The sequence below is a fragment of the Numida meleagris genome, chromosome 1 (genome assembly GCF_002078875.1).
Source record: "Numida meleagris isolate 19003 breed g44 Domestic line chromosome 1, NumMel1.0, whole genome shotgun sequence".
In the NCBI taxonomy this organism is placed as follows: domain Eukaryota; kingdom Metazoa; phylum Chordata; class Aves; order Galliformes; family Numididae; genus Numida; species Numida meleagris.
This window is the reverse complement of record NC_034409.1, coordinates 14,766,038-14,785,632: the sequence shown is the minus strand read 5'-3', so window position 1 is coordinate 14,785,632 and position 19,595 is coordinate 14,766,038. Positions and strand designations below refer to the sequence as shown.

At 42.9% G+C, this 19,595-nt stretch overlaps 1 protein-coding gene across 1 annotated transcript in view; it reads left to right on the top strand.

The window, feature by feature from the left end:
• Nucleotides 1-19,595, top strand: part of LAMB4 (laminin subunit beta 4) — a 56,731-nt gene that overhangs the window by 9,103 nt on the left and 28,033 nt on the right. Inside the window, 14 exon segments of the mRNA XM_021384608.1 lie at nucleotides 2,344-2,501; nucleotides 5,333-5,468; nucleotides 6,424-6,497; nucleotides 7,280-7,468; nucleotides 7,952-8,015; nucleotides 8,525-8,739; nucleotides 9,900-10,020; nucleotides 11,190-11,378; nucleotides 12,473-12,652; nucleotides 13,718-13,827; nucleotides 14,813-14,892; nucleotides 15,923-16,073; nucleotides 17,788-17,973; nucleotides 19,384-19,505. Of these exon segments, the coding sequence (XP_021240283.1) occupies nucleotides 2,344-2,501; nucleotides 5,333-5,468; nucleotides 6,424-6,497; nucleotides 7,280-7,468; nucleotides 7,952-8,015; nucleotides 8,525-8,739; nucleotides 9,900-10,020; nucleotides 11,190-11,378; nucleotides 12,473-12,652; nucleotides 13,718-13,827; nucleotides 14,813-14,892; nucleotides 15,923-16,073; nucleotides 17,788-17,973; nucleotides 19,384-19,505 (1,975 nt within the window).

Genomic DNA, 19,595 nt, shown 5'->3' with positions numbered 1-19,595 from the left:
ACGAAGATGGGTAGATTACTCCTGACTGCTGAAACAGCCACACAGACATGTCTATTCTCTCCTGTACGGATTGGAGTTGTGTGAACCAAGCCTATGTGGAGCCTATAAAATCTGAAATACTTTGAATGCCTTTGCTTATGTGAACAGTTGCTCTGTTCTGACACAATGGGATATTTTGTCTAAGACACTTTGGGTGTGTTTGCATGGAGACACCGCAGCAGCCAGAGTAGCATCAGAACATGTTGATTCCATCAGTGCCTACAGATGGAGAAAGAGGTGGAAGGCATAAAAGTGAAGTCAGGCTGTGGTTTGGAAGCTCTACATAGTAGAAGGATGCTGGGCCATATTTTCCATCCATTTCTGCCTTCTGTTTTTTCCAATAGAATTCTTGTGTTGGCAAAACACACACACCTTCCTCTGCAAGAATGTTAGTAGGAAGTATGTGAAGTAAAAGCCACAGCAATCCTCCTCCTAGTTGGTTCTAGCTGAGCTCTCTTCCATACAAGTATTTTGTGCTTATAGTAACATTATCTATTTTTCCTCACTGCACTTAAATATTTGGTTATACTTGCATCTCTAGTAAGGCCAAAATCTGTAGCACCTGACTTTAGGCATTACTCAGTAGCATCTCAGTATTAGGACCTCTGGCTTTCTTTGAAGTCAGTGCAAAGAAATGAGGACTTGGAAGGAGTTAAATCTCTGCAAACATCTCTGTTGAATCTAATTAGGATTAAACAGTTTATATTTGAATACCACAGAAGTTTTGCTGATAATGTTTAATTTTTATTTTAAACTGTATGAATATGTTTTATGGTCTTTTACAAAAGTACATGCGAGGTATCCCTCTGCTTTGATCCCGTTCTGAAAAAAATCTGTTATGAGAATTTTCCACCAGAATAAAATCAAGACCAGCATTTGTTTTTAATCTTCATGTTTTTATTGTGGTTCTATCCCTTTGCTGAAATACAGCTCTGTGCAAACCCATGCGCAAGGCGTGCCCTGGTGCAGACAATCACTGTGTGACCCACTGGCTCTTCTCTTCCAGCCAGCCCAGCCTGAGCTCCATGCAGAGACATGAGGCTTGGCTGGCCCTTGTATTGCACCTCAGTAAGTATATAAAGTACAGTTATTTGGGCCAATTTTGAAGTACTATCATGTCATTTATATGTTTCTCCAGGACTTTGCTAGGATACTTCTTTTGTCTACACAATTAAAATGCATGAGACAGTGAGTCCTTGTTCCTCATGCTCCTGTATAGGAGCTCTGAGTGATGTGCAACCTTTACATACTAGCAAAAAATATTTGTTGTGATTAAGCCTGAATCAGCTCCTGAAAGGGGCATTCAGTATCTGCTAATCTGCTAATAGTGAAAACACAGTGAACCTGGATAAATAAACAAGGGCAGGTTAACCAAACATATGCATTGCTTTATACTTAACGAGTCAAGTTTAATTCAATGCCTAAAGTATAGGCTGAACCATGAACAAAAATCTGTCCATTTCAACACTCTGTAGAAATATTCATAGTAAAAAAATTGTAGTAAATATATTTAGTGCTGTAATTGCATTACTGCTTTTCGTGTTCCTGTGGGATCTTCATGTATTGATTGTATTTTTTTTAACTGTACTTTTTATAACAAGTTGAGCCAAGTAAAACTGAGTAGATGAAGCCTCCAAGGTACCCATTCCTGTTCAGGGTTTCAGGATAGAACTTGTTTAAAAGGACAAGCCCTGTAAGGGAAGTCTTGACATATTGGAAAAAAATATTTAAAGTAGTTTCAGGCAAAATAAACCAAAAAATCTCACAATTATTTACAGAACTTCGAATTATTCTTTTCAATTATTAGTGACCATTCATAGGTTCTGAACGGAAGGTGCTGGGACTGGAGCAGGATGTTCACTGCAAATCACCAGAAAATCATAGGGCCTCTGACTTTGTACCTGGCCTCAGTTTCACCAATACAGCTTGGACAACTTGGCACAAACCAGCAGAATGAATCAGAATCTGGCTCTGCTCACAAAGTCAATTGTAATGCCTGTGATTCTGCTGCAGCAGCGCTGACGATGCTTAATACATTATTGTTCCTAGCAGATTGGCATGTTTGATGGACAGCAAAGTGCTGAGGATATGGTTTAGCATACATCTGCCATATGCTAGCTCTATTTTTGTAATTATTTTGCAGCAGGTGGGTTCATGAGTGAAGCTCTTCCATATTCTGTGAGGAGAATAGACAAAAGACAATTTACTTTTCTGCTGATGTTAGAACATCACTGATTTTCTGCGGAGAGTGTTGCTGAGTATGTGAGCTAGTTTAATCTCTCACTGATCTTCTTCTGCACACAGTGCTGGTGGGACTCCAGCAGGCACAGGATGACTGTGGGGCTGGGTCCTGCCACCCGGCCGTTGGGGACCTCCTCCTGGGTCGCAGCAAGCAACTACTGGCCTCTTCAACCTGTGGAGTGAACGGCCCCCAGAAGTACTGCATTATAGGCTACCTTGAGGTTGGTTTGCTTTTCCTTTTTAATAAACTGAACTCTCCAGACTAACAATGTTCTTGTCTGTAAAAGGAAGCTGCTCAGACTGGGAAGCTTCTCCTGGACTTGTCTGAATACTCATCAGACAGCACAAAAGAAGCCTGGTGGAAGGCTGTGCCTTGTTGAAGCACATATGGAGGGTTTGGCAAAAACAGCAAACAACCTTCAGTGATGCACAGCTTCTCCAGAGGGAGAAACATCCATGCAATGCAAATGAGCACAAGGATGTCTGAGGGAGTCTTACTCTGCCAATCTTTCCCCACTCAGACATGAAGACCACAGCTGGCACATGTGTGAGTGCTTAGCAGGATGGGCACAGTCTTTGATGTGCCTTTGCTGGGGGACACATCCCATACAGTGCTGAGACCTAAGGCAGCCTGTTAAGAGATTCACACCATGTCCTCACGTGTCACTTGATGTGAAATAAAACCGACATTGATGAAAGCAGAAGAGCCATGTCTGAGAGAGGGAGAAAACACAATTTTGGCCATGTAGGTGGATAGACAGACATGAAATGTGGGCAATCAAACTGATCCCTCTCGGGGAAGCACCTGTGGGGAACCTATGTGTCTATCTGATGTTTGGAATTGGTGGCCAGCAGAAATGGGCTTTCCCTGCTACACATCTTGGCCCTGCTGAGCCATATTCTCTCCAGCAGGAATATTTTCGCTAAATATCATCTGCAGGGTGAAAAGGAAGTTAAAAAATACCATTTCACTTATAAGCAATCAAAAATGTTTAGTTTATGACCTTCTGGCAAAATGCTTTGAAATATTTACAATGTAAAGTTCTGCCATACTGAGATGACACCAAACACTGCTCCAGTTACTCACTGTGACTGCATTTTTCTGCAAAATGTAAACAATTCTTTCTGCTTCCAAAAGATCTTTTGAGCTTCTCTTCACCTTTTGCAGTTTTTCCCCAGGTTGTTTGAACAAAGGAACTCTGGGCCCTCTGTTGGTGGCTGTGCTCTGAGCCTTGGCTCCACTTGGTAGCCCGGCACAAAGAGCCATCTCACTTCTGGCCCTTGGCTGGAGGACTTCCTTCTTTTTCTTTCTAAGATGAGATCAAAGAGTGATAAAAAATCAATATTTTCACTTGCCTGTTCTTATCCTTTGAATTATGTAAATACAGACTCCTGAAAAGGAACAGCTGTTCCTGCAATAATCTCTGTGATTTAGTGCTGCCTCAAAACATCTTGACCCCCAGTGACTGCCTTCTGAAGACAAGGCAAGTTATGAGTCCTGCTGCTTCCCAAAGCTGGCTTATGCTCTGGCAATGTGACCTGCTGTACCAGCTCCCCTTCGATGTGTCTGTCACCTGAAGTATGTTACAGAGTCCCACTGAAATCAGTTCTTCCCACCAGCACACTCCTGGAGGCAAGCCCAGAAGCTTTGCGTGCTTCCTTCCCAAATTCCCCTTCTGATGACCTGTGTCATGACAAGGGAGCTGTGGCAGGAGCAAAACTGGTGTGTGGAGGTTTGCCAGTCAACTTGGCAAGCTGCCAGAAGCCCAGACTTGGATGGGATATTTTAATGAATATTTTGATTGAAAAAATTGGAGTTCAACTTCTTTGCACTTGAAAAGAAGCACTTCTAACAGTTGTGCCTTATTTAGAATAATGCCTCTATTTGTTTCTAAGTGTAGGTTAAATGGGTTTTGGCCCTATGATTGGGCTTCCTACTTACATGTGTTCAGAAAGGAAAAGAAGGCAGAGAGTTCAAAGCTGTGCGCTTCAGGGGCAGATGGTATCTGGCAGACCTGCCTGCAAGGACTTGCACGTGCTTGTCATTTGGGGCACAAAGAGATTTTCACGGTGCAACCTTAAACATAAATGGAATGAGTGCCACATAATGTGTGTCTGTATAAGCCAGAGCATGGGTGTACACAGTACCAAATGCTGAGATAACTGGAGTGCTCCTTACTAGAGCTTTGTAAAATGAGATGAGTCAGTGGTTTTTGTGCTTCTGCCTTGTCTTACAAATTGTACCTTCACCATACGTCACAAAGTACAGTGTAGAATGGCTGAATATCATGTTATTTTTTGTAATATTTAAAACACGTGGATTATAGCACACTTTTGAATTCTCATCTGTATTTTTATTTAAATGTGAGTAATTCCTGGGTGATTTCATAATACAGAGATGTGGAAACCACTCCTATGGTTCCCTACATGTCCTGAGCATGCTGGGCAGGCACCTCTCCCCTGTTCCTGTTCTGGTTACTTCCAGCCTGGCTCCTCTGCCTACTGCTTTCAGCCAACCCAACAGCCTTGGACAAGGTTCTGAAGAGGTGCATCCTCCTTCCTCTCTTCAGGTGCTGGGCAGTGCTTGCTCCCTGCCGCCTGCCTGCCCTCACTCTGCTCGCTCTGCTCCTCAGCCCAGGTCCTCTCCCCACCTCATCACCTCTCCTAATGTTTTCCTGCTGACATCCCAGTTCTCCACTCTGCCCGTGGAAGGCACTGGTTGGGGTGGTGGTGTCAACCCAGACTTTTTACATTTTGTATGGATCCAGCCTTCCCTTCCACTTGTACAACAGCATCTGTCTGCTGCTCCTGGCCACATCTCTGGGGTACTAGAAAATATGCAAAAGAGAGAGAAAAATACAGATAAATGATGTGGGTAGGGAATGTTCCCCTTCAAGGCCCCCTCAGGCCTTAAGGAGCCAGTCTTCCCCTGCAATGCCTCTGCCATCTGACTCCAGGCCAGAGCTTGCACTCACACAAATACACATCCGTCTACCAAATCTTTCGAGAAGAGGCCAAACTCATCTTTTATTCTGCTCATTTTGTTTTCTAGGCCGAACAGAAGTGCTTTGTTTGTGATTCCAGGTACCCATACAATCCCTATACACAACACAACAGCCACAGGATTGAAAACATTATCACAACTTTTGAGCCAGATAGGAAGAAAAAGTGGTGGCAGTCAGAAAATGGTAAGTTTTCTTGACAAAATGTTGCTCCTTGTGGTTAGATTTACTTCTGTAATTATTATCCACCACTTGGCCTTCATAACAAGATGGGACAAAGCTTCACGTACTCCTTGAGTCAGCAATGCTACGTGATTTTAACCTATTCCTCTGTAACAATATAGGACTTTAGAAATTCTGTTTTTCTACAGACAAATTTTAAACACAGTGTCTTCCAAGAGCTGAGTGGAGGACCTGCAGCAGTGTTTTGTGATACGCAGTGGGCATGCGTTATTCAAGGATACCTGCTTTTCAGGGAGATGTAGTCTGTTGCAAAAGGTACATTTGCCTCCAGATGCATAAGGACAGAGTAGTACCCATCTCAAAATTCCTACACCTTATTATTTCCTGGTGTGTAGTAAGGCACTGTCAGCAGTTTGGAGCCCCACTGTCAGTAGAGTGGTGGGCCAGCTGTGTGAGAGATCCTTTCTTGCTCTCTCCACCTTTCCTTTGGGTTGAAGTCTCCTGATCTGATAGCTCTGCTCATGGTGAATTTCAACTCTGTTGGTACAGAAGGATTTAACAGATCCATTTAGCATGAAGAGCACCCCATATTTTTATTACTTTGTGTTTCTGTCAATAACAAATAAAATAATTGGATGACTTCTAAAAAATTGACATGGTTACAGGAAGACATACACCCAGAACCTTGCCATCACCATCACTTGCCATCTGAATGCTCTTAACAAGACCTTCAGCCATCTCACACAGCCTCCAACTCCCAGCACTGTGGGTCCCACTGTGTGCACAGCCCCAGAAGGAGCAATCTGGATGTGTGCTGACTTTGTGCTCCCAGGATGCCCCAAGGAGCCTGGCTGCCTTGGCTGCAAAAAGACATCTGAGAATTCCCCAAGGAAAGCTGCCTCAGCAGCCCCTCCAGTGTGTGATTTGTGTTCTTCACTTCATTTTCATTCTTTTTCAGGTGTTGATCATGTCAGTATTAGACTGGACCTAGAAACTTTGTTCCAGTTCAGCCATCTCATCCTGACCTTTAAGGTATTACATGCACGTCTTTTACCACTCCTTTTATGTAATTTTATACACTAATTCTTTAACCACAGGAATAAATTGCTTAGAAAGCAGTGAAAGCACCATCTTCAGAGGTATGTAAGAACTGGTTAGATAAACACCTGTCAAGTATGGTTAAGTTGTAGCTGATCCTGCCTTAGGGAAAGTAGATAGGCTGAATAGCTTCCCATTCATGTGCCTTCTGGTCCTATTTTCTATAAATCTGATAATTAAATCTGAAAAATAAACTATGAAATTAAGCCCAAATACTTCAGATATTTCTAAATGAGGTAGTTCTTTCAAGTTTAATTCTGTCTTCTTAAGCATACTCATTATGATCCATTTAGATGGCTACATTTTTTTTTTTATACAAAATTCCTATATTGTTATAGTAGAATTCCTTACTTAGAAAATAATCTACTTATTAAATAATCTACTGGGCAGCCTAATCTGGTGGGTAGCAACTCTGCCCCCAGCAAGGGATTGGGAATAGATGATCTTTAAGGTCCCCTCCAACCTAAGCCATTCTATGATGCTATGATTCTGTATGGAAGATTGCCCTTCTCTGTTCCTGAGGGGGTTCAGATGAGATGAGGAATATGGCTTTTTCAGAGTCTCATGTAAATAGCACAGTGTGCCTGCAGGCTCCCAAACACAGAAATTTAGCTGGCAGCTGTTAGCATCCCCCAAACAGGACTGTCAATACAACTATCCCGAAGATGTCTTATCAATGCCTTGTTAAGAAATTCTTGAAATAATGTTTCTTGCAGACATTTCGGCCTGCAGCAATGCTGGTTGAGCGCTCCACCGACTTTGGTCAGACCTGGAAAGTGTTTAGGTATTTTGCACAGGACTGTGCAGCTTCTTTTCCCAACATCTCTTCTGGTCCATCAAAGGGTGTGGGAGACGTCGTTTGTGACTCAAGATATTCAGACATTGAGCCCTCCACTGAAGGCGAGGTACTGCCAAAAGTCGGTGATTAAGATCATATGTGGCTAGTTTTCTGGAGCTGAGGGTCTCACTTTTATGTCCATCATATTTACTTACAGAGGTCCTGAGACATGAAGTGCTGTTGACTTTTCAGGAGTAAGAGGAAAAACCACAGCTTTTTACCCTCAGTTTCATAGCCAGATGAACTCAGAAAACAACATGTACAAAGCCTTCCAGTGTTCTTTCCTGTTTTCCCAGTTTGCATGAAAGCCCTTCCTTGTAAGAGCTCTTGGTTCCCTATCAACTTCTGCCACTGAAGAGCTTTTTGCCTCACCCAGACAAAGCCAGGCTGAAAGGGTGAGAGAACTTTCTGAACTGGGGCCAAGATGATGGTTTTAATTCTATGGGATCAGTAAAGTGACATCAGTAACTAATGGGTCTCAGGTGGCAGAGTTTATGTGCAAAAAGAATATCTTCCATGACTTACAGAGCTGTTTCAATCTGATTTGCAGGTTGTCTTAAAAGCTTTGGATCCTAGCTTTGAAATAGAAAACCCATATGTGCCGTATATCCAAGGTAAGAACAATGCGAGTTTTCTCCAGTGATACTTTGCTGGCGTTGCTTATTTTGTACACCAAGAGGAGCAAAAGCTCAGCTGATGTTAATCAATGATGTTGAAAAATATGTACCAGAGGATCATAGGAAGACATATGTATTAATAAATTTTAAAAGGGCCAATCTTGTTCCCTAGCCCTGCAGGCAAATGACGCAGCTCTGTACAGCCCATCCATGCTGTACAGCCCATTCAACTATCCTTCCTTCCAAGACCAGGTGGCCTAATCCTCCCTGCCACTTGGGTGTCTCTCATGGGCCCATGAGGCACTGTCTGGGGAAGCACTGCTTAGCCAGGGCTGTACCAGGGAAGTTGTCTGCCAGGAGCTGGTCACTTGTCCTGGCCCATATCAGACCATTTTAATGATTTCTTCAGTACGGGGGATTTACTGGAATTTTAATGCAAGCTGTACATTTGACCCTCTTCATTTTCAAGTCAGCTTGGGCTCCTGATTTCTTTTCTTTCCTTTCAGAGCTCATTACAATGACAAACCTAAGGATCAATTTTACCAAACTCCATACCCTTGGGGATGCTCTCCTTGGACGAAGGCACAGTGATCCCCTTGAGAAGTACTACTATGCTGTCTATGAGATGGTTGTGCGGGGCAACTGCTTTTGCAATGGCCATGCCAGCCACTGTGATCCTGTGCAGAATCTGCGGGGTGATGTCTTTCATCAGCCCGGCATGGTGCGTCATTAATGCTATTAAGTCCCTACCTGGTGTTTTGGTGGAAGGAAGGAATGGAAGGAGGAAGGGAGGGAGAGGAAGGAAGGTCTCTGATGACCTTTGGATTAACCCTTTGCAACTCCAATGTTTTGATACAACTTCTTCCTTCAAAACTCTGGGCCATTCTCAGATTTCTCAGAAGCTGTGACTTTGTTTGCCTCAGTGTGGTGTTTCAAAAGCAACTGGGACATGACATGTTGATAACAGCAGCAAAATACCAGAGCTGTAATGGTGCAAATATAATGCAGTAAGCAGCCTGTGCTGTGTGCAGACTTGACTGGCTGCTTGTTGGGTGAATTCCATGCTCCAGCTGGGCTCAGGGGCTCTGCAGCAGGGACAGAGATATTGGCACAAAGAATGGCTAATAATGCAAAGCTAACCCCTGAAAAATTGATTATTAAAAAAATCCAGGGAGATGACTGAAAATTCTTTACTTGTGGGATAAAGAGGTCGGACTTTTTTGCTTCTGAAAATATGTTTCTCAGTGTAGACACATGTAGGGAGAGAGAGAGAGAAATAAAACATGTTGAAGTCTCCATTGGTGTCACTAGAAGTACTTTTTTTCCTAAACGTTGCCCAGCAGCTTTAAAACTATTGGGTTAAAGTTTGTAGGTATTCTCCAGAACTTTTCCTCAAATAAATGAGAATTTAGTCAGCTGAGGGAGCCAAAGAGCTTTGAATGCCCCCAGTCTTGCTAGTGTACCTCAAGCAGATTACTATTGACTATATTTGCAGATAAGACATTTTATAATAGCATAAGCAACTCAGGAGTTGCTTATGAATACGAATATTATACCTGAAAGGATATAACTTGATTTAGGAGTCCTAATGAAGGCTAGTGGCAATCTTGTGGCATTGAGACTTACAGTAGCAGTGGAAGAAAATATCACTTTAAATCTTAATGGAGGCAACAGAGCCATCAGGAACAGATTACACCAGCAGACATACAGGAAACATCATTTTGATCCACATCTGTTTCATTTGGAGAGGAAAGGATGCTTTGATGTTTTCCTTCCATAAAACTAAAAAGAATCAGCTCTCCTTTCCTCTTCTCTCCTCCCCTCTCCTCTTCTTTACTCTCTTCTTATCACCATATCTTATCCATTCTCACCGCCTTGCAGGTGCATGGGAGATGTATCTGCCACCACAACACTGAAGGCTTGTCCTGTGAAAGATGTAAAGATTTCTACAATGACGCTCCCTGGAGGCCAGCTGAAGGGTCACAAGATAATGCTTGCAAACGTAACTCAGACAATTTTCCTTTTTAAATACTGGGGGGTGGATGCAACACAGTCCCAGCACAATGCATTATGGAATGGTTTCAGGGATGGAACATTTTCCATGCCTCTTCTAGAAAAATAGATGGATTCATGTGTCCATCGGTGCTGTCACCCTACATGGAGAACTTTCATATTCTTATTTTTAATAAAGAGAAAAAGAGTAAAGGAAAGGAAAAGCTGCTGATGCAAAAAGATAATTTATTGCTTAACTTAGGGTCTTTCTTGCATATAAAACAAGTATTTAGACAAGGCCAAATTATTTATTTCCACCATGATGAATAATGTAGGGCATAAAAGAATAATAAATGAAGATCCGTATCAGGTACTTAAATAGATCTTTCTTCAGTGGAGGGGTGCTCCCTACTCCATATCAGGCAGACACACCTACATGGGTTCTTCTCAAAGTGTAGGTAGGGCCCTGTTCTGGCTTCTGTAAGTGTCTGCACTTTTGGTGCCTGCAGGGCTTTTAAAGGGGGGATGCTGCTGCTCCCTGCAGGGGGGAGATGGCAGGCTGAGGCCTTGAGGCATGATTGGAAGCACCCACAGTTTTTCACAAGGTCTGGCGGCTGCTACGCCAGCCTGAAATGGTGCCACTTGCGTAGCGCCAGCCCTGCACCACGTGCCTGGAGCCTGCTGCCATGTACCTTCTGACTTGGTTTATACTTTAAGAAATGAGTAGATGCCCAAGACAAGGCTTTGAAATGACTTACATCTACCTCCTACACAGACTGCTCACTTCTGCAGATGAGAGATTTAGCTTTCTTCACCTTTGGTCTTTCCCCTCCTTCTCTCCAATATTTTTCCACTGTCTAGTGTTTCAGGTTTGCTTTTTTTTCAATTAGTCCCCAGTCTTAGCATCATTATATTCCTGCTTTGTGGTATATGTAAATGCAATAAATATTGTTGATGGCAGCAAAACTAAAATTTGCAATATGAGCATCGTTGTTTGCAGAATCTGGGTGCTGCGATTTGCCCCCAGCTGTAAAGTACAAGGACTGGGAGGCTGTAATCTTGCTAGAACACTGAAGTCACATGGGTAACAAGTAAAACTGTGGTAAAGGTAGACACAGTGGTGGCAAGATACAAGAGGAATTGTGGTGTTAATTATGCCCCATTTGTTTCTGGCTGCAGGCTGTAACTGCAATGGCCACTCTGGCAGATGCCACTTTGACATGGCTGTGTACCAGGCCAGTGGTGGGGTCAGCGGTGGGGTCTGTGAGGACTGCCAGCACAACACCACGGGGCAACACTGTGACCAGTGCAAGCTCTTCTTTTACCAGGATCCACGCAAAGCCATCTCAGACCCTCACGCGTGCCTCCGTAAGCTTCCTTGTTTTAGTTTCTATTTGCTTTGAGCCCTATTGCATCCCCATGCTTGAATGTGGCCGTAGAAATGTTTCTGAGCCTCTAACATCCAAACACCTTACAAAATAGCTTAATGACACCATCCTTCAAATAGCATTGTACAAGGAGCTGCATATTCCAGCTCATTGCTAAACTGAGCTTTCAGTCCAGCAGGGACATCATCATAGAATCACAGGATGACTTAGGTTGGAAGGGACCACAAGGATCATCAAGTTCCAACCCTCCTGCCACAGGGAGGGCCAATCTCATCTTTTCTGAATAGCATCAATAGTAAACGGACTAGCAGTAGTGCTGTTGCTTTTATGATAGTCAGGAATTACAGGAGCGATGTGAAATGGTGGGAGGAGGAATATCTCTTCTAGATATTTGTCATATATTTAAAAATAAGATTTCAGGCATGCAAGCCCATCTTTTGAAAGGTTAGTTCAGTATTATCACAGGATAGGAAAGATACGTTGAGTATAATTTAATTGTTATAATTGATTGGCATGGAAATCTCTTATGGAGCTAAGGGGAGATTACCCAGGGAAGTGTTGTGGTAGATGTTAGCAGTGCAGTGAGAAACAGCCTGAGCAGAAATTGGGACGTGTCACTAAGGCAGTGGCCCCTGCTGATCCCATCCTTTCTAGCAAATTACTCAGCCATGGCCAGTTCAGGCCATCCCTGGGGAGGCTCCCTTGTGGCACCCCTCTGTGACACTGTGGCTTTCACAAGAGCATCCCCAGAAGCACAGAGCCTTGCTTCTCTCCAGGTGAAGAACATTGGGAGTGGATAAGCAGCACCAATTTCTGCCTACAGCAAAGGGTAAATTTCTACCAAAGTGAAGACTGTAACTCTCCTCCAGAGAAAATGTAGATCTTGGAAACCCTCTTGAAATGTTTCTTAATAGTGACTGTGCGTTAAATATGAAGCACCCAGCACGGCAGATGTGGATGGACATCTCCAGTGTTCACAACAACGCTGAACTTTAACAGCCTGCAGTTGTACAATTTCAGTTTCATGCTTATATCTAAATACATTTTCCTATGTCTCCTTGACTCTGCCTGTAGCCTGCAGCTGTGACCCAGAGGGCACACAGCATCGCGGTGCATGTGAGAGCCGCACAGACCCTGTGCTGGGAACAGTGGCAGGCCGGTGCCTGTGCAAGGAGAACGTGGAGGGCGTCCGCTGCGACAAGTGCAGGGCCAACCACTTCGGGCTGAGAGGCAGTGACCCACTGGGATGCCAGCGTACGTAAACCACCACTTGTTTTCTTCTACCCAAAGCATTTTTAAGAGATGGGAGTAGTTAAATGCACAGATGCACACAGTAACTCATGGATACTCACTGTATTACAAAATACCCAATTGGCTGCTATAATTTCATGTCAAGGGCATGTTCTTGGTACAGCATCTGAGAAAAGCAAAGGTTGTCAGGACTGAAAATATGTGAAATCACTAGCAGAATACATAGTATTTTATAGTAGGTCAGGCTACTGTTAATAGAAAAATGGTTAAGTATACTATTTAGTTGGAAAGGGAAGTTAAAACACCTCCCTTGGTGATTTGGTTAGAAGCAAACTTAGCACAAATTTGAATGAATAGCTCAGACTGTGCTCAGCCTCATGCAGTGATGAGGGGATGCTGGAGAGCCCAATGCCAGCCCCAGGGGCAGTAACGTGGATCCAGACCAGATCATTGGCCCAGATTTCCCATCTCAGTCCAGGTATCACAGTGCAGACAAGCTTGATGTGTTTCCTAATGCCCTTCTCCCCACTTAGGGCAGCAGTTCCTGGGCTGTGATGCTCTGCTTGCCATCTTTAAGGTCCCCAGTAGCTAAGCCAAGCATCTTCAGAAGAGTCTTTTGGCTCTTTCTGGGAAGTCACAGTCAGAACTGTTCTTTTAAATGCAGTTAGAAGCTGTTCGTTAGGAGGTAAATGTATTGCTTGTGCGGAAATAGGAAATGGAAATACCACCCCAATCTGCACACTCCACTCACATTTTAATTTCCATGCTCAAAATATCACTGATATAAGATGCACGTGGGCCAGAAACAAACCTTCTGAGGTCTGAAGGCACCTTCTGACTGAGGTGCCCGTTACACATTTTGCCTCCTCTGCCTGGTGCTTAAATTCTTTAGAGAGTATTTTGGGGCTCTCCATGCTGCTAAACACTTTGTAGATTAAGGGAGCTGTGCCCGGCTGTGATAGCTTCCAGCCAGCCGTTCCTCAGAGCGAGGCATGTTGATAGACACATCCCACCCCTGCTTCTGTCACCAGGGCCAGCTGAGGCAACCACACATTTGTCTCCCCACAGCCTGCAACTGTGATGCCACCGGTACTTTGCCTTTCTCCGTCTGTGACCCTGCCACTGGGGAGTGCCTCTGCCAGCGGTTCACCACGGGCCGGCGCTGTGAGAAATGTGTTGTATGTGTCTGGACAGCTTTTGTTGTTCCTTTGTGCTGGCTCTCCTTGCATGTTGTTTTAGAATTCTCCTCTCCCATCTCATGCCTTCCTGTGGGCTCTGCCATGGCATATCATCAAAGGAGAAAATGGCATCGGTTCTGTTCATGTGACATCATTTCTTATGCGATGAGGCTATTTAGGGAATATGAGGACCATCTGGTTTTTACCAAGGAAGTGTCTCCACCCTGGCATGGGATAGCTTCAGGGTTTGTCTATTTCAGTTTGAGCTTCCGTTGGGCTCACTTTGTGTTCATGGGCTAGGATTGTGCTCACCAATGAAGAAAGCAGTAAAGAACTGAAAATGGCCTTTGTTCAGAGTCTGAAGACGTCCTTAGATTCAGTTACAACCTCTCCTTAGCAGACTCTGGATGATGAGGAAATATGAATGGAAAAAAGCATCCTCTGTGCCTTAGGCTGTGAAATACTGCCACCCTGTCCTGGTTATCTGTGGATTTAGCTGCTCTCAGAATATCTGTAGTCAGTATTCTTACAAAAAAAGAGGAGCTCATAGTCTTCTTCCCTTTGTTATGAAGGGAACAATCATTGCCAGAAAGGTAAACGATTAGATTTATCCAAAATACAAATTAATTTTATAGCTGTACTCTTCCATTTTGCATGGACACATTCATGGACCCAGTTGGTCCTTTTTTACTGCTTGTAAAAGTTTGTGCAGTCAGTTTGCACCAGAAGCAGCACTCATAGAAAGAAAAGGAAATGCAATGTCGCCTTTGCCATTTCCAGAGCAACTTGCACAGATGGTTAAATACCTGGTCCATCTCACAGTGTCTGAGCACCCATACATTCTGGTACGAGAAGCAATCTCACATGGCTAAGCACAGGCAGGCATCCCAGGAGTGGACTAGAGCATCAGTCATCCAAAGGAGTAAATTATGTTGTCTTAAATACTTACTATTAAGAAAAATCTTTCACTTTCTTTTTACCCCAGGTGGGATACTGGGGTCTCGGCAGGAGCTTGTATGGCTGTTCTCCATGTGACTGTGACATTGGTGGTTCCCAGGATAACTTGTAAGTTGATGTTCTTCTTCAAGTTTTGTCTTATTTTTAATTTTCAGAAACTCTTGCACTAGATTTTCTAACTAGGTTAATAGAGTCTCAGTACTCAGTGGGAAAATAGACTGTAGACATAGTTTCATCACATACAAACATTATAAAATCATGTTGGGATCTTGGAGATCTAGCTGTGATTTTAAGGGGGATTTATCTTCTACCTTCAAAGCCAGTTTTAGATCAGATAGAGTCAAGATTAGCTTAATACAAAATACAAGCTGCATAGTTTGAGAGAACCAGTGCCTCTAATTTTAGTAGAAATTAGAAGGTACAAGTGAAATTTTTAGCTTAGCCTCCTTTCCATACTTCAAAAGCTATAAATATATTTTTTATCTTTTTTTTTCATTTTTTCTTAATCACTGTCTCATATTCAAAGCATATTAATCAAGAGACCAGTTCTGTTTCACATGGGCTTCCCCAGGAGTCTGTTGGGCTGAAGTCTTACTTGTTAGATACAGTCCAATGCTGCAGAACAGCTCCTCAGTTTCTTTGGCTTGTATTTGTCAGCAAGAAATCAAAGCTAGACATCATCTGATGTGTAAAACAAGAGCGTAAATATATGAAAACTACCATATCACTCAAATCAAAGATGCTAGTGACCTCATGTCCTGTTTCTAAAGGTACATGGGATAGATGTTTAAGAATGGATATGGTAATAGATATTAAAATGGGTACAAGAAATGGATTCAGAAATAGATGGCAACAAGTGGTCAGAAAAGAAAAGGATCTGTGCTTCTGGTTATAGAATGGACGGAGAAAGGCATGACATGTCACATCTCCTAAGAGATGAAAATGAACTAAATTAATGCAGCATTGTACAGAGGAAACAGAGAGAGAGAGTGGGTGGTGGGAAGAAGTTTAATAGTGGAGACAGTCCCACAGTGGAAGAAACAAAATGGAGCTGCAGCAAGGGTGGAGCTGAGCTGCTCTCACGCTGCGAGGACCTAGTGCTGCACTCACATCCTCCTCGTACCAACTCCTGCCCCAGGTGCTCACCAGAAGACGGTCAGTGCAAGTGCCTTCCCAACATCGTGGGACGCCAGTGCAACGAGCCAGCCCCAGGCTACTTCTTTTTACCCCTGGATTATTATATTTATGAAGCTGAGCATGCAGCACCCCTTTCTGGCTCTGCACCCTTGGTATGTAGTTGGCTTTTCAGGCATCATATGGAAAATGGATCCATATGATGGGTGATACAAAGCAAGTCCCTTGACCATCCCCAATTCTTCCTTGCCTCCCATGTCTTCCAGAACTGTTGCTATTACTACATGCTGTGGTGACCTGCAAACCTGTTCTTGCTGCTCCTCAGGTGTGGGCTGTCTAGCATAAATTAGTGAAATTAATTTAACTGTTTAAATTAAAGCGTCAACAGCTCAAGGAGAAGCTATAACAAACTCTGATACTTCTGGAAAGCTCCAACAAAGGAAGAACTACATTGCTCTCTGCTCTGTTGGACACATTCTTGCTGCCTTATATAAAGAAACTGATTGTAGCCTGATTTCCTTAGGAATTTGGCATCCATCCATAATGTCTTAGAACATTTATTTATTTATTCCTCAAAATTGGTGTAGATTTTCCTCCATGCACAGTACACATCTCATCTTGCTGGAATGTGTCCCTTCTGCTGCCTACATTTTACTAAAATTTCTTCTCCAATGTTTTGTCCAGAAGCTATGGAGAAGTAATAATTTTAAAAATGTTTATTTGCAGGTCACATCCACAAATATTTAGCTATAATCACAGACAGTAATCATCCTACTGTCCAATAATTAAATGGAAAACAGATGTCTGGGACAGAGTTTATGAGAAGAAGTGCAACCTAATTGTAAGAGAGAGAAGGAAAACGGTTTCCAGCCATTGCTGGGCCATGTTACAGGGTTTCACCCAGCAGAGAATAGAGCTTGTTTCGTGAATGGGGATTTCCTGTTAGCTGCTTACCAACCCTTCAAAATTGCTGAGAAAATGCTGCCTCCTGTCTCATTACTTCTACTTCATAGGTAAAACCAACCACTCTCCCAAGGTGTGACATCTACTTCCAGAAGCAAGGATATGAGTTCATGATTGAAGATGGAAAGATTGTGCTAAACAGGAGTGAAAAACGAAGTGTAAGAAAAGCTGGACTTGGACGGGTAAATTGGAGCTTTTTTATTGATAAAGATGTACCAAATGCCAACTTTAATCTTGCACCAGAGGGAAAGGATGTGCCTATGCATGTGGAATTCACAGTCCTAGGCATTACAATCCAGACACAAGTGAAATCAATCCTTTTAGCTGGACATTTTATAATTCACACAGATAGGCTTGTTTTGCTATTTCCAGTGCCACTGTAGGCTCAGGTTGAATTAATTATTTAGAAAGGAATATCCTCAAGAAAGCTGAAATCATTTTTTTTTGTTTGTTTGATTTGCTTGCAAGACATCTACAACATTCAAGTTGTACCTAAATGTTAACATGGTACCTACTGTATTTAAATTCTCTATTTTTGCAAGTCAGCTTAGCTGTTGTACACATTGGTATTTATTCATTCAGCTTATAATGGAAAGTCCAGCCATGTACAAAATCAAGTTCTATCTGTTGAAGGTTTGCAATGTGAATGCCTGGAGGTACCAAATATACAGAGATGGATGGATTAATCTAATCCTTCTTCTTGTTGTGGTTCTTCTCTATCTGATGCTAAACTTCCCACATTTGGGAGAGTTCTCAGCATGCAGATCAAGAGTGTGTCCAGAAAACAAGGCTGACTGCTGGCTGAGATAAGTAATTAAGACAGCAAAAATAGTTCCTTTCTTTTTTCCAAAATTTGCCTGTTTGTAACTTGGCTGTGACGCTGACAATGCCAGCATGTCTTTGCAGGGTGCAGCTGAGCAGGGACAGGACCCAGCCCTGGAGGTGGTTTTCAGGCAGCCCAGCACTGGCCGAGCTGTCACCTGGACGGGCCCTGGCTTTGCACGCATCCCCAATGGAGCTGGGCTGAGATTTGCCATCGACAACATTCCCCTGGCTATGGACTTCACTATCACAATCCGTTATGAGCCTGAGGTATTGGTGATAGCTTGCATGTCTTGCGATGTTGTGACAGATGCATGGTCTATTTTGCCAATTGTAGGAGGTAGCAACCCCTTCTACTCTTTACATTTTAAATGAAAATCGTTTGCTTTTTAATCTTTATCAACAGATTAACATACACTCTAACAATTCCTTTAACCCTTTCCATTCATATTTAGAAAAACACAAGTGTTTTCTTAGTATTAGCCAAGGTGTCATTGTTTGGAGCTCCCCATTTGTTACCCCTGCTTGGACTGGACTTCTGTTCACATATCAGACACCAACAAAATGCAGCTGTTTCACATGGGCATCTTGTATTTTTAGCTGAGATTTTCTGGGGAGAACAATGGGTACACAGGCAGGAAAGGAGGGTGCTGATCTATGCATACACAGCAGATGTTTCTCCAGAGCTTTCGCAGTCATCCACGTTCCCAGTTGCTCCAGCTGGGCTCTAAGATGTGTGAAAACCTTAGAATATTAGCCAAAATCTTATTTTGTGCCTGGACAAAGTTTCTCAGTGATGAAGACATGTCTAGGGAAATACATTAATCCAAATCTGGTTAAATCCAAGTCTGCATCTGTGTGTTCAAAGATGCATGCAAGTGTTTTTTCCTTATGAGTATTTATGCATGCCTTCTTCTTTCTCTTCCCAGCTCCCTGGGACAATTCCTCCACTCACGATACTCCTTCTGTCTACTGTATTCTATTCTTTTCCTGTCATTCTGAGGCAAACAAAACTCCCATTGACTAAAAGCATGATAACAATTTTGCAGTGGGCTGATTTGATGCTGTTTTTTTCATTCTCAGGACTGGATGAAACAGCTGAATTTTAAAGACTTTCATTGCAATGTGATTTATGTTTGTTATTCCTTATTAGATGTGAGAGGAGGCACATGGTGAGGGATATCTCTGGGACAACGCTATGCTGAGAAGGGAAATAGCTCCAATGGCTTTAACAGAGCCATTTCCATCTGCACCAGTTGAGATCCCATTTCCATTACTGCTGTTCAAATACAATGCATTTTTCTCAAATAACTTTATTTTTAATCCTCTAAAAGACAAAGGGATACTCTGCTTTGTCACTATGTGCAATCATCAGCTGGCTTTCAGAAACCATGACAAGGAGAAAGTGAGTTTTTCAGGTACAAGCAATCAGAGAATCATAGAATCATAAAGGTTGGAAAAGACCTCTAAGGCCATGTAGTCCAATCATCAGCCCATCCCTACCATGCCCACTAACCATGTCCCTCACTGCCACAACGACCCTTTTCTTGAACACTTCCAGGGACAGTAACTCCACCACTTCCCTGGGCAGCCTGTGCCATTGCCTCACCACTCTTTCTGAGAAGAAATTGTTCCTAATAAAATTATGAAATGATCATAACCTGTGTCTTTCGTTCATAGACCTTAGAGGACTGGTTAGCAAGTGTAACCATCCATCCCACTGGTGTTTCATCAAGTCAACACTGCAAAGCCAACAGCTTTTCACAGGAGCCTCACATGTTGGCCCTCCCAGCTACAAAGAGGTCTGTCTATTTCTGTCTGTAGATTTTCTGTGTACAAATCTCTCACTGAAGCATTGCAGCATGATAAATCTGTGGGAAAGTGGGGTTATT